General features: G+C 41.5%; 1 protein-coding gene across 1 annotated transcript; it reads left to right on the top strand.

Moving 5' to 3' along the window:
• Positions 1-484: 484 nt before the first annotated feature.
• Positions 485-17450, top strand: DDX47 (DEAD-box helicase 47). The gene is made up of 12 exons (XM_004755808.3): positions 485-628; positions 1533-1626; positions 9158-9346; positions 9595-9666; positions 9883-10001; positions 10631-10702; positions 10821-10937; positions 11468-11614; positions 12150-12287; positions 14597-14667; positions 15237-15366; positions 16899-17450. Exons 1-12 carry the CDS (start codon positions 542-544, stop codon positions 17028-17030), a joined length of 1368 nt encoding a protein of 455 aa, XP_004755865.1. The 5' UTR covers positions 485-541; the 3' UTR covers positions 17031-17450.
• Positions 17451-23707: the final 6257 nt, after the last annotated feature.

The following is a 23707-nucleotide window of genomic DNA, read 5'->3' as shown; positions in this document are numbered from 1 at the left end:
CATTTTTATTTCCATTTGTTACATCTTAGCATTTATCACAACTCGACCTCATCAGTGATCACTTATTTATTATCTGTCTTCTCCACGACAGCAAGGGATGTTGTCCTGTTCATGAGGCATCTAGCATAGCCCTAGCATATGGTTGGCTCTAGACAAGTATTATTGAATAAATGAATGAAACAATTAAGATAAATAAATAGTATTGTGATATCAACCTGTTCAAAGCTCTATGGTTAGAAAAGCAAGGGCCATAACAGGTGTGAGACGTTAGGAAACTTCTTTAAAGGCTCCTAGAAGATAGGAGGCTTACGTCGTCAGCCCCTTCTGCACTTGGTTTGGTGTGTAAGGCCAAACGTTTAGGCCCATCCCCTGCCTTTTTTTTTTTTTTTTTTACCAAGTTTCCGCTAGACCACACCTCTAGGGCGGGCAAATCCCCGGAGGCTCGCAGGGGGCGCCCAGAACGTGATGCCCGGTGAGAACTAAAACTACATTTCCCGGCATCCCGCGCGCTGCCGACCCACTTCCGGAGTGCGCGGACGACATGGCGGCGCCCGACGAGTATGATTCTGCGACTGAAGCGCCTCAGCCGGCCGGGCAGGAGGAGGAAACGAAGACGTTTAAAGATCTGGTGAGCGTGGATGACGCCGGCTCTTCTTTGTACTGCTGGCACCAGGCGCAGACAGAGTCCGGGTCTCTCACATCCTGGTTGGCGGTGTACAAAAGCATCTGGCGCCTAGCTTGGCATTACCTCAGAATTTCCGAAGCTTGGGCTCCGACGCTGTCCCTAAACCTCCGGGTTTGAATGGTGGGAGGGCTCCCGGTCCTTGAGAGTTGCCATTTGCGCTTTTCTCCATTTTGGTGTGCCCACTTTTGTATTCGCCAGGAGACTGTCCATGCGGCAGTCCCCCCACCCCCACCCCGCCGAAATCTTGGGCTGCGCAGTAAGATGACACGGGTTTGGAGTCTGACCCAATTGCTAACTAGGGGCACGTCGTTACCTCGCACTGCCTCACATTGCACATCTGTAGATTGGGGGTAGTAATAAGTACTTCACAGAGTTGTGAGGATTAAATGAAATAAGACATGTGGAGAACTTGACTTTGTCTCTGAGTAGAAGGTGTTAAGTCTTGGGGTGGTGTCTCAGTGCTTACAGTTCAAGAGCAGACCGAGTAGGCGCGCGAAACGTTTTGAATCAAAGGCTAAGGGATGCACTTGTCATCAGCAGGGTGCCTCTGACATTCATTTAATTAGTAGGGAGGCAAGTGTGTGTGTGTGTGTTTAAGATTTTATTTATTTATTTGTCAGAGAGAGAGAGAGTGTGTGTATGTGCAGGAGAACACAAGCAGGCAGAGCGGCAGGCAGAGGCAGAGAGAGAAGCAGGCTCCCCCCTGAGCAAGGAGCCCGATGCAATGCGAGGCTCCATCCCAGGACCCTGGGATCATGACCTGAGCCGAAGGCAGAGGCTTAACCAACTGAGCCACCCAGGCGCCCCTGTGTGTTCTTTGCTAAAGTTTGTTTTTCTGAATTCTAAGGGTGTGACAGATGTGTTGTGTGAAGCCTGTGACCAGTTGGGATGGACAAAGCCCACAAAGATCCAGATTGAAGCTATTCCTTTGGCCTTACAAGGTAGGTTGAAATTAAACATGTGGCTCAATACAGGTTCGGTGTGAGGTTATACTCAAATACCATGTTTGAGAGCTATTGTATACTTCGAGTAGTATAAAAGTGTGGCCACTTTTTTATAAAATTTGTGGCTTATTGGCTTTTGAAAAAGTAATTCTCTTCTTCTGCTGAGGTTATTTTCTGTAAAGGGATTTGTTTTCTGCAACTGATGCTGACTTTAAGGAAACACTGGATTAAAGTGTACTAACAAGAAACTTGTTAGAAATTATGAGTTGGTAAGTGTGGATTTACATATAGGGTACCTGGAACATCTGTTAGTATCCAGAGGAGTTGAGAGCTCTTGCTTTGTGAGACATATTTATCAGATTTGCAGAAGAATGGCTAACATTTTGGTTGATGACTAGTGGGACTGATACTAACAGGAAGAACTTTCATAGGTGTAGAGGCAAAGTCCTGCTCTTCGATTCCCAAAGCCCAACTTCACAGGATCAGGGTTGATGGTAAAAGGGACCTAGCAATGTTAACTGAAATTCGTTAAGATCCTTAGAAAAAATGAATGTTACCTTAGCTATAATAAGATTTTTTTCCCAGAAAAAAATGTATCAGTGTTTCTGTACATAGAATTTACACCCTCTTCCCCCAATTCCTCGGCTCCATATCCCAGGTTAAGAACTCTTGAACTAGCTTAAAGAGGAAAAAGTGCCTTGTATTGGTTAGAACACACCTAGAATATTATGCTTAGTTCTGAGGACCAGTTTTGAGGGACCAACTGAGTGGCATTGAATGTGGTACAGTATCAAGAGTACAAGTGCCTGGATGGCTAAATGGGGCACCTGGGTGGCTTATTCGGTTGAGCGTAGGACTCTTGATCTTGGCTCAAGTCATGATACTGTGGTCCTGGGATTGAGCCCTGTATAGGACTCCATGCTCAGTACAGTCTGCTTCAGGTACTTTCTCCCTCTGCCCCTCCCTGTGTGCGTGATCTCTTTCTCTCTCAAATAAGTAAATAAAATCTTAAAAAAAGAAAAAAAGGTCCTAAACAGTTAAAAGAGCTGAGTGCATTTGGTCTGGAGAAGAGTTAAGCTGGGTGGGATATAATAATTGGCTTCAGTGATTTGAAGAGCTGCCATGTGGAAAAGTAATTAATCTTACTCTGTGAAATTCCATTTGTTCTTTCCATAAATAGTAAGTATCTAAGTGTAAGGCACCAGAAGTTAAGATTTGGCCATCTCCAGAAACTTCGAGTCTACTAAGGAGATAATTAAAAATCTATTACAAGGTGAACAGGGGCATAAGAAAGTTACATTCCAAGTGTTCCAAGTGCACTGAGGGAGGAGAATAGATTATTACTCATTGAAATGGGTTAAAGAAAACTTTATCTTTTGGCAGGGAAGATTGGAAAGACATTCGAGCTGAACCTTGAAGACTGAATAGGATTTAGACATTCATGTCTGGTGGGAGGGGAGGACTTTCTAGGCATAGGAAATAGCATGAAAAAAAAGCAAAGGAGGCTGCAAAGCACGGGCATGTGCGGAGGCCTGCAAGTACTTAGCAGAGAATGGGGGGAAAGATTAATAAAATCATTGGGGCCAGATTATGCCAGACTTAAATGCTGGGCCAAGGAATTTGGTCTTTGTTCCACGGGCACTGGAGATTATTTTTTTAGCCAGAGAATGAAATCCTCAGAGTTGTATTCTTGGGCTGTTAATCTCATAGCTTTGTAAGGTAGTTCAGAGATGAGTGACCAGAGACTGGGGCACTAGTTAAAGTATTGTGGTAATTTTGGCAATGAATAAAGCGTAAGCTAGTGGTAGTGAGAGTGAGAAAGAGAAAATGATAGAAAAGGAATCATTGTGATTTTATAATCAGTTCGTTAATGGAAAGCAAGGGGTGGGGAAATCTAAGATTATTGCCTGTGCATTTAGGACATATTATTGGTGTAAAAAGGAGCATAGGAGGAAAAATAATTCTGGGGAAGTTGAGGCATCAAAGAGATAGAATTAACTAATACACAGTTGGAATCTGGGGATTAGAGCTTGCTTAAGAGGCCAGAACAGGATACAGACACCATATCCAAAGTGAAGGTGTAGCTGAAACTGTGGGTATGGATGAGGATGCCACATAAGGGTGAAGAGATGGTGGAGGCTCAGTAGAGGGTTGAAAATCGTGAGAGTATGATTTCATACAAAGTAGGTGAGGGGGAGTGTTTCAGGGAAGGGACAGCAAAGACTTTGAACTTGTTTAGAGAAGCTAAACTGGATAGGGACTGCATGAGTGGGGAAGACATTTCAGTAGTCAGCACTAGTGGAGCTGCTTTCAAATAGCAAATAGAAAGTTTGGTGTGTTCCAGCATTTTCCTGCTTACCCTACAGCAGTCGTTGGAGGGAGGAACCCAAATTAGGTGGTGGTAATAATTCTGAAATTATTCATAATGTTTTTCAGTAAGAAGTTTATATTGAATACAGAGAATGTAGGAGTCAGTGAAAGGATACCAGGAACTGAGTAATGTGAGGGACATCGTAATCATGGAAAAAGTCTTTATTCTTATTCTTGAACTTATCTCATTCTAATGAACAATTTATAAATGCTTCATTTAAAAAAAAAAAAAACCTGTAGTTGCTGGCCCTAAGCAAGAGATTTAAATAATCTAACAGCATTTTTCTTCTATAAAATGAACTTTAAATTTTTAGTTTAATTACTAATGATGGTTTCAGTTTCAACAAAGTTAAGGAGTTCTGGGTGCATCCATCATTCTTAAACCTTATAACAATTCTGAAAGTTAGGATTGATTATTTTATTCGTGAAATTGAAGGTCAGAGGATTAGAGTCACATAACTAATTATTGTTGGAGCTAGAATTTGAATATAGGATGTTCTAGCTAAAAAGCCCAAGTCCTTGGCCCTGTATTACAGGGTTTTACAACAGAAAGATCAAAACCTTTTGATGTTTTTTTAAAATTTTTTATTTTTTATAAACATATAATTTATTTTTATCCCCAGGGGTACAAGTCTGTGAATCACCAGGTTTACACACTTCATAGCACTCACCATAGCACATACCCTCCCCAATGTCCATAACCCCACCCCCCTTCTCCCAACCTCCCTCTCCCCAGCAGCCCTCAGTTTGTTTTGTGAGATTAAGAGTCACTTATGGTTTGTCTCCCTCCCAATCCCATCTTGTTTCATTGATTCTTCTCCTACCCCCTTAACCCCCCATGTTGCATCTCTACTTCCTCATATCAGGGAGATCATATGATAGTTGTCTTTCTCCGCTTGACTTATTTCGCTAAGCATGATACGCTCTAGTTCCATCCACGTCATCACAAATGGCAAGATTTCTTTTCTTTTGATGGCTGTGTAGTATTCCATTGTGTATATAGACCCCATCTTCTTTATCCATTCATCTGTTGATGGACATCTAAGTTCTTTCTATAGTTTGGCTATTGTGGACATTGCTGCTATAAACATTTGGGTGCACGTGCCCCTTTCGATCACTACGTTTGTATCTTATTTTTTTTTAAATATTTTATTTTTTATAAATGTATATTTTTATCCCCAGGGGTACAGGTCTGTGAATCGCCAGGTTTACATACTTCACAGCACTCACCAAAGCACATACCCTCCCCAATGTCCATAACCCCACCCCCCTTCTCCCAACCCCCCTCCCCCCAGCAGCCCTCAGTTTGTTTTGTGAGATTAAGAGTCACTTATGGTTTGTCTCCCTCCCAATCCCATCTTGTTTCATTGATTCTTCTCCTACCCACTTAAGCCCCCATGTTGCATCACCACTTCCTCATATCAGGGAGATCATATGATAGTTGTCTTTCTCCGCTTGACTTAATTCGCTAAGCATGATACGCTCTAGTTCCATCCATGTTGTTGCAAATGGCAAGATTTCATTTCTTTTGATGGCTGTGTAGTATTCCATTGTGTATATACACCACATCTTCTTGATCCATTCATCTGTTAATGGACATCTAGGTTCTTTCCATAGTTTGGCTATTGTGGACATTGCTGCTATAAACATTTGGGTGCACGTGCCCCTTTGGATCACTACGTTTGTATCTTTAGGGTAAATACCCAGTAGTGCAATTGCTGGGTCATAGGGCAGTTCTATTTTCAACATTTTGAGGAACCTCCATGCTGTTTTCCAGAGTGGTTGCACCAGCTTGCATTCCCACCAACAGTGTAGGAGGGTTCCCCTTTCTCTGCATCCTCGCCAGCATCTGTCATTTCCTGATTTGTTAATTTTAGCCATTCTGACTGGTGTGAGGTGATATCTCATTGTGGTTTTGATTTGTATTTCCCTGATGCTGAGTGATATGGAGCACTTTTTCTTGTGTCTGTTGGCCATCTGTATGTCTTCTTTGCAGAAATGTCTGTTCATGTCCTCTGCCCATTTCTTGATTGGAATATTTGTTCTTTGGGTGCTTTTGGTGGTTTTTGAGGATGCTTTTCTTCCCATCTGTTTTGTGTATTAAGTTTATTTCTAATTCAGAGATCACTCAAAGTCCTCTAGAAATTTCAGACAGTTTTTTGAATGGCTGCCATATCCCAAAGCAGTTGTTTTAGGTGCTAGCCGTGTGATCAAGGTGAATGAATTTATTTTTCTCTTATGGGGTATATATTCTACACAGACACTACAGACACTACCAGAGGGGCTTAGGGGTTGTGAGAGGAAGAAGGGAGATCATAGAGGCAAATCAGTCTCACAAAGCGAGTATTGCTTTGAGGGGATCATAAGAGAACCGCAGGCAGTGCTGGCCTTCACTGGGGGTGGTGGGCGTCGTTCACAGCCACATGAAGCGAGAGACTCAAGCTCCTTTACTTCCCTAAATCTTTCTTGTATACTCCTTTCTTCTGAAATTTTTAGATTTCCCTTGATAGAAAAAGGGACAGATCCCACTGTTTTTGTTTTTTCCTATTCCAGAAGGCACGCTGGACCCCGGCAGGGAGGGCAGAATTCCCACAGAGTGGAGGAAAAAAAAGCTTTGGAAGCCCTTAGCTCACAATTAGGGGGATGCTGTTGCAGTTTGTTGTCACTTACCCTATGGCCAAGAGGAACAGTAAAGTTAGTAAATGAGGGAGAAATTTTATCCTTCTGTTGCCATTTGTTTTTGTGACCTTAATAAAATTAGTCCATTGTCTGGACTGACTTATAATTCACATCCACACCTGTACTTTTATATGGAAAACATTGATGTTACTGTTAGAAGGGTAAAGGTTAGCATTCACTAGAATGTGCTGTTGTTTGGTCTGGATGGCCAATTCTTGTTTAAGTGATTAATGTCTAAGAGATGAATATCAAAAAGTTTTTCTATTTGATATTAATCACTCTCCTTTCTTGAAGCTCTCTTTCTCCTCAATTTCAAGTCAGTATTTTCTCCTGTCTTTCTAGCTGTTCTTTCTCAGTTTCTTCTGTTTTTTTTTTTTTTCCCTTGCAATGTTAAATCTATCTTTATCCTTTTTTTCTCACTCTAAAACACCAGTAAGATTTCTCATGTCCTGAACCTTTAACACTGTCTGCGTCAGTAAATTTCAGCCAGTGTTCATCAGATTCACCTGTGGAAATTGTAAAACAACAGAAATTTCTAAACCCACTGAATCAGAATTTATATATATATATATATATATATATATATATATATATATATATTTCTATATATATATAATTTCTATATATATATTTCTCTCTATATATAATTTCTATATATATATATTTCTACGCATATATAGATATATAAATCTCGTAAATTATTCTAATGTGCCTTGGGGGAGCACCACTGTTTGGATGCTGATGGCTCCCACATCTGTATTTCTAGCCTATACTTCTCTACTGAACTCCAGACAAGTTAGATATTTCTCTCTGAGCCTCTGGCATAAACCTTAAGTTCCTTATGTTCAAACCAGAGTCACTGTTATCCTCATCAAGAACTAATTTTCCAGAAGCCCTTGTCTCAATTTATGGCCTTTGAGTTTCCCAAGCTAGAAACCCATGTGTCAACCACATTTTTTTTTTTTTTTAAAGATTTTATTTATTTATTTGTCAGAGAGAGAGAGAGAGAGCAAGAGCGAGCACAGGCAGAGTGGCAGGCAGAGTCAGAGGGAGAAGCAGGCTCCCTGCGGAGCAAGGAGCACGATGTGGGACTCTATCCCAGGATGCTGGGATCATGACCTGAGCCGAAGGCAGCTGCTTAACCAACTGAGCCACCCAGGCGTCCCATCAACCACATTTTTTTGAATGACTTTCTACATCTCACTTCTTTCTGTCCTCACTGCCTAACCTCAGTTCAGATCACCTTCCTAACCCCCCTGGTATCCTCATTGAGCTCTCATTTTCCTGTGTGTTCCCCATTCTGTTTGTTTGGGTCATTTTAGGTCATGAAGAAGAGAGTTAGCTAACCTCAGGAAAAAGGAGTTTATTGTAGGGTTAATCCCTAGGTAAGGAAATCTCACCAGTTGTGTACAGTCAAGGAACAGTGTGAGCATCAACTGGTGGAGGGCATTTTGCTAGGAAGTATTCCCAGGGGCCGCGGTTCTGGTGCACGGCGACCTTATAAGCTGTAGCCAGCCAGCCTAGAGATGGTGGTCTTGCTTTGGGAGTTAATTTCCAGATCTTACTGTTATGGCTTTGATTGGTGAGAACAAATCTCAGGGACCTTTTTTTTTTTTTAAGATTTTATTTATTTATTTGACAGAGATCACAAGCAGGCAGAGAGGCAGGCAGAGGGAGAGGAGGAAGCAGGCTCCCCGCTGAGCAGAGAGCCTGATGCAGGGCTCTATCCCAGGACCCTGGGATCATGACCCAAGCTGAAGGCAGAGGCTTTAACCTACTGAGCCACCCAGGCGCCCCTCCAGGGACTTCCTCTTAAGGGATCACTTATGGCATTCTTCCCTCAGAAGAAGCAATAGAAATGGCGTGTACTGTTGAGATCCTTGGCTCCTTAAGCCATCAGGCCTAGGGTTTCTCTTCCTAAGGAATAACATTGGTCATCAAATTCCCTGCTTTTAAAATCCTTCAGTTCCTCCCTTTTAAAAGAAGACATCAAAACTCTCTAGCATGGCTTACGGATTTCTTTTCTAGTCTCATTCTTCTCCCTTTACACTTCTTTGTTCCAGCCACATTGTACTTCTCACTCTCCCTACACATGCTGTGTTCTTTAAAGCCTGTCCCCTCTGTCCTCATATAGGGATGTCCTTCCTTTTTTTCTTCGCTTACTTGAATTTACCCATCACCCCTGTTAGCCTTCCCTGACTCCTATGGACTATAAGTTACTCCTTCTTTTGTGTTCTCACTATATTTTGTAGGGGCCTGTTCTAAAGTCCTTATCACATACCATCTTTGTGTATCTCCCCCAGATTTTGAGCTTATCTAGGACAAGGCCATGTCGTCTGTCTATTCAGTCTTCCTTTCCCTCCCATCATCAAATGTTTATTCATTGTCTCCTTTGTGCCCACATGCCATCATTGTAGAAAACAGGGAAATAATGCAGAGAGCATTTCTTTGCTTTTAGATGTTTCCTTTTTCTTTCTAGGTCGTGATATCATCGGGTTGGCAGAAACTGGCTCTGGAAAAACAGGGGCTTTTGCTTTGCCCATTCTGAATGCGCTGCTGGAGACGCCCCAGCGTTTGTTTGCCTTAGTTCTCACGCCCACTCGAGAGTTGGCCTTTCAGATCTCGGAGCAGTTTGAAGCCCTGGGGTCTTCTATTGGTGTGCAAAGTGGTAAGTGTCTGAGAGGAAAGGAATCAGAGTTTCATTACAAGTTGAGAATGAGTGTAAAAGGAGAATAGAAGAAAGTATTATTAACATGAGTTCGTTAACCTTAAGAGCCAATTTGGTATTTTAGCTTTGGGGAAAGTTGTACAGGAAGAGAAATTTAGGTAGAAATCTAGCACTGGCTTCAAAAAGATGTTCGGTGAACTGTGGAAAAAATAAAGGGTCTCTATTCTATATTCTTTTTATTTCTGTAGCTGTGATTGTAGGTGGAATTGATTCGATGTCCCAATCTCTGGCTCTGGCGAAAAAACCACACGTAATAATAGGTGAGTAACTAACAGAGGTAGAAGGCACTAGTGATAATGAATTGGAGAAAATCTACAGATGTTGAGTGTAACTTACTTGTGTGGAAAGACTTTGAAGAAAGGACTTTTGTAACTTTAATTTTTTTAATTTCTGAAATTTGGGGGTTGGGGTGGTTGATAACTTTCTTTTTGTCCTTGTTCTTAAACATTGTCTTTCTCCTCAACCTTTCTTGATAGCAACTCCTGGTCGATTGATTGACCACTTGGAAAATACAAAAGGTTTCAACTTAAGAGCTCTCAAGTACTTGGTCATGGACGAAGCAGACCGAATATTGAATATGGATTTTGAGACAGAAGTGAGCATTCAATTTCTTTCCTCCTCTTAGGGCATCTCAGGTGCCCTGTTTCAAAATTTAATTCATTGCACATCTGCTCTATGTGGAGCTCTGTATCATCATCAGTTAATGTAAACATCCCTGCTGCCTTTTCTCATTCTTAGTGCTCCTCTCTATTGTCAGTGCCTCAGTATCCTCCCTAGAATCTAGTTAGATTTTGATTTCAGACGTGAGAAATTTCAACCAGATTTCCTTTCCATTTCGTTTGATTTCTACCTCTTTCATAGACTTTGGGATACCTCTATTTTAGGTCAGCTGTTATCATAGCTGACCCACTCATCACAGCTTAATTAGTTGATGAACACTTATTCTTGACTTTTTTCTTAGATTAACTCAACTCTAATTTAAACTTCTTAGATTAACTAAACTCTAATTTAAACTTCTTTTCTCTCTTTCTATTTCTTTTTAAATAGACCCTGGTATGGTATCAAAAAGTAAATATTCATTAAATTTTAGCTGAATTGAGTTTTTGAGTCGCCGGATCCCACAGTGATACTTTTGGTTTTTTACTCTCTGTCCCCTTCACAGAGAGCATTTGCAAGTATCCATTCTGACTGTTATATTGGTATCCTTTCCTCTTTGTGCCTTAGGTTGACAAGATCCTCAAAGTGATTCCCCGAGATCGGAAAACATTTCTCTTTTCTGCTACCATGACCAAGAAGGTGAAATTTTCTAGGACTTAACATTTTCTTCTTTATTAAGTGATAAATTAAAACAATAGCAATCATAAAAATAGAGCACTTGGGCATCAGTGTACTATTCTGAATTTTCTTTCTTTAGGTGCAAAAACTTCAGCGAGCAGCGCTGAAGAATCCTGTGAAATGTGCTGTTTCTTCCAAATACCAGACAGTTGAGAAATTACAGCAATATTATCTTTTTATTCCCTCTAAATTCAAGGTAAAGTGTTTACTTTGATCATTCCTGCCTCTCCCTCTCCTTCCTCACCGAAGCAGCTGAAAGTTCGTCCACTTTTGATTAGCTGAGAGCTGTGCTCCTGTTTGTTTTAGTGTGCTTACTGTGCTTATATTTATCACTGATAAAGTCAGATATTCCGGGAATTCATAGCACGCTAAATCACAATAATGATGTCATTCCTTTCCCAGCCCATTCTTGAAGTAGCTTTTCTTTTGTCTGCTGATTATGTGGCTTTTATAGGCAAGGGACCCTAGCTTTGTGCTTTGATGTCGGGACTCTTCCTGGTTGCTGACGACAAGGAGTTGTGCTTGGCTTTAGGCTGCGTGTGAGATTCAGAGTTCACAGACATGATAATGCTGCTTCAGGAATGCAGAACTGGCAATGCAATGCAGATCTGGAAAATTGAGAAGCAACTATATATAGGCTTAGTGTTTTACATAATTTGTATCCCCAGGACTCTAGTCTTTTCTCCCAGGTTCAGTTACTTACATTGTTTTGGGTTTTTAACTTAGGATACCTACCTGGTTTATATTCTAAATGAATTGGCTGGAAACTCCTTTATCATATTCTGCAGCACCTGTAACAATACTCAGAGAACAGCCTTGCTACTCCGAAACCTCGGATTCACTGCCATCCCCCTCCATGGACAGATGAGTCAGGTAAAGACTCTTCGGTGTCATTAGTGGTGAACTGGTGGCATGAGAAAGGTAAACTTTATAGCAGTAGATCTGTACAAAAACAGCATGAAACATTAATGCATCTTTCCAGAATTAATCAGATTTTATGGACTTTAAAGTGTTGCTCTGGATGCCTCCTTCCAGGATAGGAGAGAGGCTCAGACTCAAAGATTCCAATTATTTGTCTGGTGTGGAAGCTCTTGAGTTGATTTATTCAGCTCTAGTGGTAAAAGTGGTTCTTTGGTCTCAAAAGAGTTTTAGTAAATTATTTTTCAACTATCTGTCATGTTAAATCATCCTTGTTTCATGTTAGTATTTTCTAGCCTTAGTATTAAATATTTTTTTTTGTTGCTTCCATGTTTCCTTTTGACCTGTGAAATCCAGTCTGGACTTAGAGGGAAACAGCCTTTTAAAAATTTCTCTTTCTGTTCTTATATTTAGTGTGTCTATTCTAGATTGTAAGATTCCTATTGTTCCAAAATTAAATTTTTTTTCATTTTTTTTTTCATCATCTCAGAGCAAACGCCTAGGATCCCTTAATAAATTTAAGGCCAAGGCTCGTTCTATTCTTCTAGCAACTGATGTTGCAAGCCGAGGTTTGGACATACCACATGTGGATGTAGTTGTTAACTTTGACATTCCTACCCATTCCAAGGTGAGTCCTGTCACTGACCTGACTTCCTAGTCCCAAAGTGTATTTCTTTCATTTTTAAATTGAGGTGTAATTGACATATAATATTACTTTCAGTTGTATAACCTAATAATATGATATTTGCATATATCATGAGATGATTGCCACAGATCTCATTAACATCTGTCACCATACATGGTTATGAGTTTCTTTCCCCCCTTGGGATGAGAACTTTTCAACCATACTCTCCTAGCAGCATTCAGATGTGTGATATAGTATTATTAGCTATAGTTGCCCAGCTGAACGTTACGGCCCCATGACTGACTTATTTTGTAACTGGAAGTTTGTGCATTTTGACCCCCTTCACCCAGTTTATCCATAGTCCCATTATTTCCACCTTTGGCAGCTACGAATTCTGTCCTCTGTATCATGAGCTCAGTTTGTTTTTGTTTTTTAATTTTTAGATTACACATATAAGTTAGCTCATATGGTATTTATCTTTCTTGGACTTATTTCACTTAGCATAATGTCCTTAAAGTCCATGTCTGTTGTTGCAGATGGGAAGATTTAATTCTTTTTTATGGCTGAATAATATTCCATTGTATCCAAATTGTATTTCTTTCTTTTTTTTTTTAAGAGTTTTTATTTATTTATTTGAGATTGAGTTGAATGGGGGGAGGATCAGAGGGAGAGGGAGAGACAGACTCCCCACTGAGCAGGGAGCCTGGCATAGGGCTCAATCTTAGAACTCCAGGACTATGACCTGAGCCGAAGGCAGATACTTAACCAACTAGGCTATCCAGGCACCCCCAAAGTGTAATTTTTTAAAAGATTTTATTTATTTACTTATTTATCAAAGAGAGAGAGAGAACATAAGCAGGGGAGTGGTAGGCAGAGGGAGAAGCAGGCTCCCCGCTGAGCTGGCAGTTGGACCCCAGGCTCTATCCCAGGGCCCTGGGATCATGAGCTGAGCTGAAGGCAGGCACTTAACTAAGCTACCCAGGCATCCCCCAGAGTGTATTTCTATTTTTTTTTTTAAATTTTATTAATTTATTTGACAGAGAAAGACAGTGAGAGAGGGAACACAAGCATGGGAAGTGGGAGAGGGAGAAGCAGGCTCCCCACTGGGCAGGGAGCCTGACTCAGGACTCGATCCCCGGGATCATGACCTGAGCCGGAGGCAGACGCCCAACGACTGAGCCACCCAGGCGTCCCGCAGAGAATATTTCTTAATGGGATGTTTTCTCATTAGTTACAGCATCATTTTTAAAATTTATTTGGTTCGCAGTTAAAGGGAAGGCTCTTGATTTATTCATTCTCATTATCTTGCATGTGCCTGAAGATGTGATATTAATAAATGTGAAAGAAGGTAGTCAAAGAGAAGTACTGGGTGCTCATAGCCCACAGGGGAGGTGCAACATATGCTGATCTTTGTCAGTCCCATTTCTTCAAAATGGTCAGCTTGTAGTTTTTTGTGTGTCTCAGGGTTTCTCATCTTTGGCACCATTAACGTTTTAGGCCAGCAGATTCTTTGCTGTGGGGCTGTCCTTTGCATTGTAGGATGCTTAGCTGCATTTCAGTTATACACACAGGTGACATTGTGACAACCAGATATGTTTGCTGACATTTCCAAATATTCCCTGGGGAGGACAGAATTGTCTCCAGATTAACTCCCACAAAGTAATCTTTTGGCTTTGTGTGTAACTGCTGTCTCATTTGATTTTGAAAATGGCTCTGAGCTTGGGCATGCATTCTATCCTGTTTTATAGAGAGAAACAAATTCAGGGAGACTCTGTGACTTGCAGACAGTGGTGTAGCTGGTAGGTGGTAAGACCAGAACCATGATCCAGGTCTGCCTTTGTATCCAGTGCTGTTTTCCTCTAGACCATGTAAATATACTTTAGATTCGTCTTTCTGTAAAACAAAAGAAAAAAGAGTCAATTTAGTGCTGCAAGGAGAAGAAAAAGAGAGGAAGTAGGGGTGCTGGGTAGCTCAGTCAGTAAAGTATCTGCCTTCGGGTTGGTTTATGATCCTGGAGTTGTGGGGTCAAGCCCCATGTCTGGCTCCCTGCTCAGCGGGGAGCCTGCTTCTCCCTCCTCCTTCTCATGGCTTGCTCTTGCTCTTTCTCCCTCGATCATTCTCTCTCAAATAAACAAATAAAATATTTTTAAAAAAAGAAAAAAAGAAGTAGTAGATATATCTAAATCTATTGCCCAATCCATTTTTCCATGTTTCAGCATGAGTATTTTCTTTTAGAGGTTTGCAGTAAAACCTTATGTTCATTATTTTTTGTTTATGTTTTATGTAACTCAAATTTACACTTTTTGTTTCAGGATTATATCCATCGAGTAGGTCGAACTGCTCGAGCTGGGCGTTCCGGAAAGGCTATTACCTTTGTCACACAGTAAGTGAATTGATTTCCGGGGGAGAACAATGGAGAGAAAAGAGCAGAGCTTTTTCAGTGGACTGACCTGGCGCCTGACTTTGCCATTTACTCTAATTGTCACTTAAACCTCCCTCATACTGTTTTCATCATTTATAAAATGGAAATAATAATACCTACCTAGCAGGGTTTTAATGAAGGTTGGTGATACACAAATAAAAGAACTGGTGCGGTGTTTGGCATACAGAAGCATGCAGAGAAACCCCTGCTGTTTCTTTCAGCTGCTGAAACTGGAGCACAGTGACCTTTCCTTCAACTCAAAGTATTAGAATAATTATTTTGGTCTTGTTTCTAAAAGGAACAAATTTTTATGTAACCAGGGTTTTTCTAGGAGTAAAGAATACGTTGGACATTTTCTAGTGGACTGTGTACAGAAGGTGGCATCTAATTAGTATTCTGAAGAGGAATAATGGATTCGGTAGTGTTTAAAACTGGCTCCTGGTGCATCATATCACATAATGTATGCTTTTGGAATGGGCAGACATTTGCATTGTCAGCCAACCAAAGCCATGCCCATTTTCTTTCCTTAGGTATGATGTGGAACTCTTCCAGCGTATAGAACACTTAATTGGGAAGAAACTGCCTGTCTTTCCAACACAGGATGATGAGGTTATGATGCTGACAGAACGTGTGAATGAAGCCCAGAGATTTGCCCGCATGGTATGCAACTTATTTTCTCACCAACTTAAATGCTGACACTGTGAGCTGTGTGCTAGGTGCTGTTGTATGAATCCTCAAAATCACAGGAACTCAGTATTATTTTATTCCAAATTTAAGATGAGCATACTAAAATACAGGGATGGTAGGTAATTTGAATTGGGGTTTGGACTCAGTCTGACCACAGTGACCACATGCTCAGCCTCTCTTTGTGTTTCACATGTGACAAGAAAACCTTTGGATATGCGGTCAGAAGACTCAGCTGTGAATTGGACATTGTGGGTTTGGATAGTGCATCTAACCTCTCAGAATCAGTTCCTTGCCCAAAAAACTGGCAATAATAATTTTCTTGATACTGTACAAGGGCTTTTTTGGTGCTAGATAAGCTAACGTGACCTGCATAGTAACTAACTAAGTAGTGGCAATAAGGGTGGGGATGGATGGGAAGATTCTAAAGGAGACTTTAGCAAGTGCTGTCTGCTCGCTAGAGTTGTCGTTTGAGGGATGAGGCAGCTGTGCCCCTGGGGTGCTTTCTGAGTAGTCCATGTGTGGACTTGTTTTTGTTTTTCTGCTCACATGGAATTCTTTGGTATTTTCGCTTATAACAGTATTATATATACATTGAAAAAATTTCAGAAAATACAGGAAAGATTAAAATAGTAAATTGAAACATACAAGCTACCCCGCATAGAGAACATTTGGCTATTTTCCCTTTTTTAGCCATACTTAGATTTTTTTTTTAAGATTATTTATTTATTTATTTGACAGACAGAGATCACAAGTAGGCAGAGAGGCAGGCAGAGAGAGAGAGAGGGGGAGGCAGGCTCCCTGCGGAGCAGAGAGCCCGATGTGGGACTCAATCGCAGGACCCTGAGATCATGACCTGAGCCGAAGGCAGCGGCTTAACCCACTGAGCCACCCAGGCGCCCCAGCCATACTTAGATTTTTATCTGATTGTATAGGATTAACATTTTTCTATTTTAACAAATGGGGAGCCATGGGATCACTTCTTCATGGCTAGAGAAAATTCCATTATGAATATATAACATGACTTGTATTGGTGCATATATGTTTATGCTTTTTCACATGTTTTGTATTTTAAGTGGTATGATGTTGGACATCCTAATATGTATAGCTTTGTATACTTGTTTCTTTTGAAAAAGTTCCTAGAAGTAGAATTAATTGTTGGGCTGAATTAATTGTTGGGCATTCATCGAGAATGCCATATTTCCCGCCCCTTCCCCCTGAAAAGCTATAGCTGTTTAAACTGTCAGAGACAAAGTATGTGGATGTTCCCACATGTTGACCAGTATGAGGTACTACCTCTTAAATCTTTGATGGCCTCCTATGTGAAAATAATAGCTTATTGTTTTAATTTTCATGTGAACATTTTTATGTATTAGGATTTTGGTCTTAGCCTTTGCGAATGTGAGGTGTTAGGGAGTTACTTAGTGTTTGATTTTAGGGAGGGGAGACAAGATGTGTTACCCTCAGTAACAGTAACTTTCACTCCCATCCTTTCTCTTTTCTTGCAGGAGTTAAGGGAGCACGGAGAGAAGAAGAAACGCTCACGGGAGGATGCTGGGGACAACGATGACACAGAAGGTGCTATGGGTGTCAGGAACAAGGTGGCTGGAGGAAAAATGAAGAAACGGAAAGGCCGTTAATTCTCTTGTGAAGACTCAATTTCAGCCTTCTGTTCCATAAAAGGGGATTGTAGAAGAGAATGAAACCTCCTTGGTCAGAGTTCCTTAGATCGGAATCTGTCAGAATGATGTCCAGAACCTCCTCTAACTCAGTTCTCGTTCCCCTTCTATAGAGCTCCATGACTGCAGACTGGCTTTTCCAGTGCTGAGGTCAGCTTTGGGTCCTTGGTCATGACCTGAGTAGGCTGTGCTCTTCTGTCACTTCACACAGACCTTTTGCTTTTTTAGCTACAGGTCAAGGACTAGGTTGATGAAGCGCTGGACCTGTTGTTATAAAGGGAAGACGCTCCTATGTCTGTAAAATGGTGATCCTTTAGCAGTCTCAGCTTGTGCTTCATTAAACCTAATGTGGAATAATAAATTTAAATATTATTTTTAAAAGATTCAGTACTCCTTGAAGTCTTTTATAAGCTGAGGAACTTTAGAGATTTAAGTAAGCTCTTACTAATAAGTAAGAAACTGGCAGTGGCAATTATGTGGCAGATTCATTGCTCATCCTTAATTAAGATAAATATTTATGATTAAAAAAAATCTACAAATGAACAAGATGATGGATGGCTTTGAAAGGAAAGTCTTGATTGTGTTTTTCTTGGTGATGAACCAAAGTTCATAAGTAAGACGGCAGAGTCTGTTAGATCACTGAATAGATTCACTTCCCTGACTTCTTGGATTAAACACTTGGATAGGAAGACTGGTTTCTTATATAATAGACTCTTATTCCCAGGTAATTAGAGTAAAATCAAGAAGCATCAGAAATACAGGGTAATTCCAAAACCCAATTTCACCCCCTTGTCATCGAGGCTCACTGGCTAATACCCTTTCTTTTGTCTCCATCTGCTGGGTGATGAAATTCAGGAGAAGTAAAGCTGGACCATCAGCTCCTAGAGAGAAAATAGACTGTGGCTCTGTAGGGACTGGGTGGGACAGGGGAGAGTTGATGGAATTTAGAAACAACTATGGGCTTCATGGTCATGAACAGTGTTTTGCTCTTTTAACTCAGAAGATGCCTAATCATTTTTGTCAAATGTAACAAGTTTATTAGAAGAGGATGTGTCTAGAGTGGCAGAACCAGGGTGAAGAGTTTCCAGTGATTTAAGATTGAGAATGAGTTTTCGCAGAAGAGAAACTTTCCTTATGTATCTTAATGAGAAGTATAAGTTCCAGGCGCCTGGGTGGCTCAGTGGGTTAAGTCTCTGCCTTCGGCTCAGGTCATGATCCCAGGGTCCTGGGATCGAGTCCTGCATTGGGCTCTCTGCTTGGCGGGGAGCCTGCCTCCCCACCCCCCCCTGCCTGCCACTCTGCCTACTTTTGATCTCTCTCTGTCAAATAAATAAATAAATAATTTAAAAAAAAAAGAAAAGAAAAGTACAAGTTCCAATGATTGTATTTCTTAGAGTCATGAGAAGTGAAAAGTAGACGTCAGTAAAATTCTCTGTGGTAGTCAGATGTGGGACCGTTGATTGCAGGAAGATCTTTATAAACACAGGTGGTAGGGTACATTCTGCCACAAATGCATCCAAGAGGAATGCCTGTGGATAAGAAGGCATTTATAATTACTTGAAATCTAAACACATGGCTATTCTGTTGTTTAGTTTGCTTCACATTTCATTGTTCCTCATTATGGTGCATTTGAGCGAAGATTAAGTTAGAGAAGTTAGGAGTCAATAAGAAAGAAGGAAAGCAGAAAAAGAACAGGAGAAAGGGTGAGTGGGTCCATACTTGTGACTGAGTTGTGTGTACCACTGGAGGCTGATTCTTCCTGAATGTATTTTCCTGATGGGACTCTCCAGGGGGGCTTAGGATGATAACAGCTCTCTCTCTGTGAGCCTTTGGGTAAGAGTAAATGGATGGTTGCCATTTCAGTTCATTGGGGGACTTCAGAAGCAAGCTGGTATTGAATTGGGGGATGGGTTGTGGGTAAGGAAGAGAGATTGGAATTATCCTAAAGGAGTGTGAAGTTTCTAAGTAGGTAGGGGTCTTTCATATAGGATCTGTAGATGCCTGAAGTGTATGCATATTTCTGGGGAGACCAAAAGGGTTAAGAACTACTGCTCTAAAGCTAACTGTTATGCTTTGCTAGGATGGGACAATAGGACACTCATTGAAGAAATGTGAATGAGGGGCGCCTGGGTGGCTCAGTGGGTTAAGCCGCTGCCTTCGGCTCAGGTCATGATCTCAGGGTCCTGCGATTGAGTCCCACATCGGGCTCTCTGCTCAGCAGGGAGCCTGCTTCCCTCTCTCTCTCTCTGCCTGCCTCTCCATCTACTTGTGATCTCTCTCTGTCAAATAAATAAATAAAAATCTTTAAAATTAAAAAAAAAAAGAAAGAAATGTGAATTATTTGTTTTTAGGCATATTAGGAGATCCAGACCATAAGCCGGGGTCCCATACGAGGTGAGTAAAGATGTTACTGCAAAGGACAGGAGGCATAGAAATAAATAAATGTGATCTGTTAGTGAATACGGACAGAGCTGTGGGTTTATACCATTAATTGGATCTGTTCTTCTACCCATATCCTCTGAGGCAAGGTTACGAGGTCTTGCTGCTAAAACCCTAATCAAGGTGTGTGTTAGTTTCTTAGGGCTGCCATAACAAGGTACTACACACTGGGGGGCTTAAAAACAAATTTATTGGCTCATGGTTCTGGAAGCTTCTTAGAAGTCTGAGATGAAGAGGTCAGCAGGGCCTTGTGCCATCTGGAACCTCTAGAGAAGACTCCTTCCTTGCCTCCTTCCCAGCTTCTGGTCATTGCCAGGCATCCTTGATGTTCCTTGGCTTGTGGCTGCATAACTAATCTCTGCCTTCATCTTTACATAACCTTCCTCATGTGTCCATGTCTTCATGTGACCTTCCTCTGAGGATACCAGTCATTGAGCTCAGGGTGCATCCTAATCCAGGTGGACGTGAAATTTGGAGGGAGAGTATTCAATCCAATACGGACCCATCTTTCTGGACTGCTATGTTTGGGGTTTAAGACTATATGGTGGAATAGAAGTTGATGACAAAGTGGAGAAAAGGCAGAAGGTAGGTCTTCAGAAATGGTTAAGGTGGGTGGAAGCATAAAAGTTTAAAATGAGGGGCACCTGGCTGACCCAGTTGTTAGAGTACGTGACTCCTGATCTGGGGGTTGTAAGTTCAAACCCCATGTTGGGTGTAGAGATTACTTAAAAATTAAATCTTAGAAAAAAGTTTAAGATGATACTCTCTTAAATGAAATATAAATTATCTTTGCAGTCAAGGTACCAAAGGTTCCAGTTTCAGGAGTAGGGAGGGTGTTTCTAGCATTTCTTCTGTTTCCTTCTTGGTGTAATTCCTTAGTTCTGCTTTCCTGATTTAAGAAACAGAGCATTGGGGGCACCTGGGTGGCTCAGTTGGTAGAGTGTCCGACTTGATTTTGGCTCGGGTCATGATCTCATGAGTTCTCATGAGATTGAGCCCTGTGTTGGGCTCCGTGCTGGGGTGTGGACCCTGCTTAAGAGTCTCTCTCTCTCCCTCTGCCCTCCCATCACCCCCTCATCTCTCTCTCTCTCTCTCTCTCAAAAAAAGAAAGAAACAGGGTTTCAAAATAACCAACCACCCAACCACCCTCACCCCCTCCTCCAGTTGCAAGTAATTCCTACACCTAACTTGTATGACTTCATAAAGAAAGTAACTTACAATAGTCATGTAATGCTGGCCCAGATTTCCCTTTTATTTCTCATCTGAATCATGAAGCCACTTTATATAGTATTTGTTGTATCATGGCTTCATAATACTAGCTAGTCGCTTTTTATTTTCTCTGTCTAGAGCCGAAGTGAGATGAGGAAACTATCTCTGCTTTTTGAAGGGGTCCAAGGATCCCATTGATAGGGTTTTAGTTGGGCTGGCTATTCCAGACTTAAAGCAGGCCCAGAATTCTACGCACTCTGGAACTTAAAGGTACTCTGAGGGGACTCTAGTAGTTGCCAGGAGGGGTCTAGACTCAACCTAGCTTACGATGATTCTTCTTCTTTAATTTTTTTTGAATATTTTATTGATTTACTTGAGAGTGCACAGAGGGAGGGGGACAGGAGAGGGAGAAGCAGATTCCCCGCTGAGCAGGGAGCCTAATGCAGGGTTTGATCCCAGGACTCAAGATCATGACCTGAGTTGGAGGCAGACATTTAACCAACTGAGCCACCCAGGCACCCTGATTATTCTTTCTTAGTCCCTTAATATCCTAAAACTTGGCTGGCTTTATAAAAATATCTGGCTTACAGCCAAAGTGTTTTCCAGGTAGCTTCCTACCTACAGATAATCAAAAACCTAAATTGGGGCGTCTAGGTGGCTCAGTCAGTTAAGCATCACCTTTGGCTCAGATCATGATTCCAGAGTCCTGGGATCAAGCTCCACATCCAGCTCCCTGCTCACAGGGAGCCTGTTTCTCCCTCTCCATATGCCTGCCACTCCCCTTGGTTGTACTCTCATTCTCTCTTTCTGTCAAATAAATAAAATCTTAAAAAAAAAAAAATCTTAATCAGAGACTCTCTACCCCAGCTCCCTCAAAGCCTGGGAAAGGAGACCAGAAAGAACCACAGGCTCTGGCATTGGTGGCAGAAAATGAAGGCATCCAAGTTATCAAAAGCAGGTAACAAAGTAATGTCAAGAAAGTATGTTCCAGGGCGCCTGGATGGCTCAGTGAATTAAAGCCTCTGCCTTCAGCTCAGGTCATGATCCCAGGGTCCTGGGATCGAGCCCCACGTTGGGATCTCTGCTCTGCAGGGAGCCTGCTTCCTCCTCCTCTCTCTCTCTCTGCCTGCCTCTCTGCCTACTTGTGATCTCTGTCTGTCAAATAAATAAATAAAATCCTAAAAAAAAAAAAATAGAAAATATGTTCCAAGAACTTGAACACAAAATTAGAGAATATACAAGAAGTTCTAATTCACATAGTTCCTAAGGTGAAATCTTGCCTCAGGGCAGATAAGTCAGGGTATGAGTCATCTCTCTTCAGTTGGAATGACAAGAGACCCAAACCTTGGCACTAGAGGTTCAAGGGTTATCCGCACCCACATTCCTTTTCATGCCTCACCTGTCCCAGGTATGCACTAAAACTCCAGCTAAAAATAACTACAGAAACTCAATCTCTGGGAAAGAGCCCTGAACAGTCTAACCCTAAAGTGAGAAGCTGGTTTGTGCCAAATGGAACAGAGACAGGAAGAAAATGGGCTCATGTGGGACTGCGTAGTCTCTAGGACATGGGCCCTGATGTCTGTTTTTATTCTTGCAAGTTTTTTTTGTTTTAAAGATTTTTACTTATTTGACAGAGAGATGCAGTGAGAGAGGGAGCACAAGCAGAGGGAGTGGCAGAAAGAAGGACAAACAGGCTTCCCACAGAGTGGGGAGCCCGATGTGGGGCTCCATCCCAGGACCCCTGAGCCTGAGCCGAAGGCAGACACTTACCGACTGAACCACCCAGGGGCCCCAATTATTCTTCGAAATTTTAATCTGCTCCCAGCCCTACCTCCACCTGATACCTTCGTTAACCTGCAGATGCCATGTAGGGGCTGGTAGAAACTGGAAGGATGGGGGAATGCAACAGAGTGTGGGCAAAATGTTAGTCAAGAGACCTGTTGACTTGCTGTGTGACCTTGTGGGAGTTACCGAACCTTGATTTCTCTCATTTGCTAGTATGGAAATAAGAGCATCTATCCCATCTGTCTCCCAGAGTCGTAGGCCTAGTTTTTGTGTTTTATGTTTTTTAAATTCTGTGGTCTCCTTCCTTTCCAGTATCTGCTATGTCCCAGCTACTGTGCCCGGTACCAGGAAGACAATTCTGAAAAAAAGTCAGGTGTTCCCTTTGCTGAACTTGGCCTTCGGTGAATGCAGTCTTAGCACTGTACTGTGATTATGCTTGCCTGGAGGGCAGATACTGTGGCTTATTCATGGATGCAATTTTAACATCTTGTAGTGCCCAGTACACAGTGAATGTTCAATATCTGTCATTTTCTGGAACATACTATATGTTGGCAACTTTATATGTGTTGTCTCTAGTTCCTTGAACAATCCTGAAAGGTAGATGTTATTGTTCTCATTATAAGCTGTGGAGCCAGATGGTCAGATCTGCTCCTTATTAGCTCTGGGACCTTTGGCAAGTTATTCAGCCTTTTTTTGTTTCAGTATTATCAGAAGAAACGCAGATAGCAATATACCTACCTTACAAGGTTGTGAGGTGTAAGTGAGGTAGACTGGCTCCTCATATGATTAGTGTGTATTAGCCATTATGTTACTATTACTGTAGATGGCTAAGTAGTGTGCCCAGGTCATACAGCAGGTAGGGGGTCAAGCAATATTTGGTTTCGAGGCTCTACCCTTGATATTACATATACTGTGTGTGTATGTCTATAACTTGATATTCTCACTCAGTAAGTGCTTATTGAATGAATGATTGAACCATAATATGTTATGTATTTAATCTTTTGGAAAAATTTCTTCTACCAGCAGATCAGTACTACCTAAATGAGCTTTCAGACTCCACAACCTATTTGCAAATTGGGAACAGCCTGGTGGGAGAATATGAGATTTTCATTTCCACCAGTAGATGGCAGAAGGAAGAAAAAATACTTGTGACGGGGCGAGAGTTCTCATCCTGAACAGAATGATTAATAATGAGACACAGGGTC

Source organism: Mustela putorius, unplaced genomic scaffold (assembly GCF_011764305.1).
Source record: "Mustela putorius furo isolate JIRA1106 unplaced genomic scaffold, ASM1176430v1.1 tig00537227_pilon_pilon_pilon, whole genome shotgun sequence".
Taxonomy (NCBI): Eukaryota; Metazoa; Chordata; class Mammalia; order Carnivora; family Mustelidae; genus Mustela; species Mustela putorius.
Note: the sequence above shows the minus strand (reverse complement) of the source record. Positions and strands in the feature narration are given on the sequence as shown.

Coding starts and splice junctions, on each gene's coding strand:
- DDX47 (XM_004755808.3), top strand. CDS start 542: ATGGCGGCGCCCGACGAGTATGATTCTGCGACTGAAGCGCCTCAGCCG. Junction 1,627..9,157: donor TATTCCTTTGGCCTTACAAG/GTAGGTTGAAAT, acceptor TTTTCTTTCTAG/GTCGTGATATCATCGGGTTG. Junction 12,288..14,596: donor ACATTCCTACCCATTCCAAG/GTGAGTCCTGTC, acceptor TTTTTGTTTCAG/GATTATATCCATCGAGTAGG.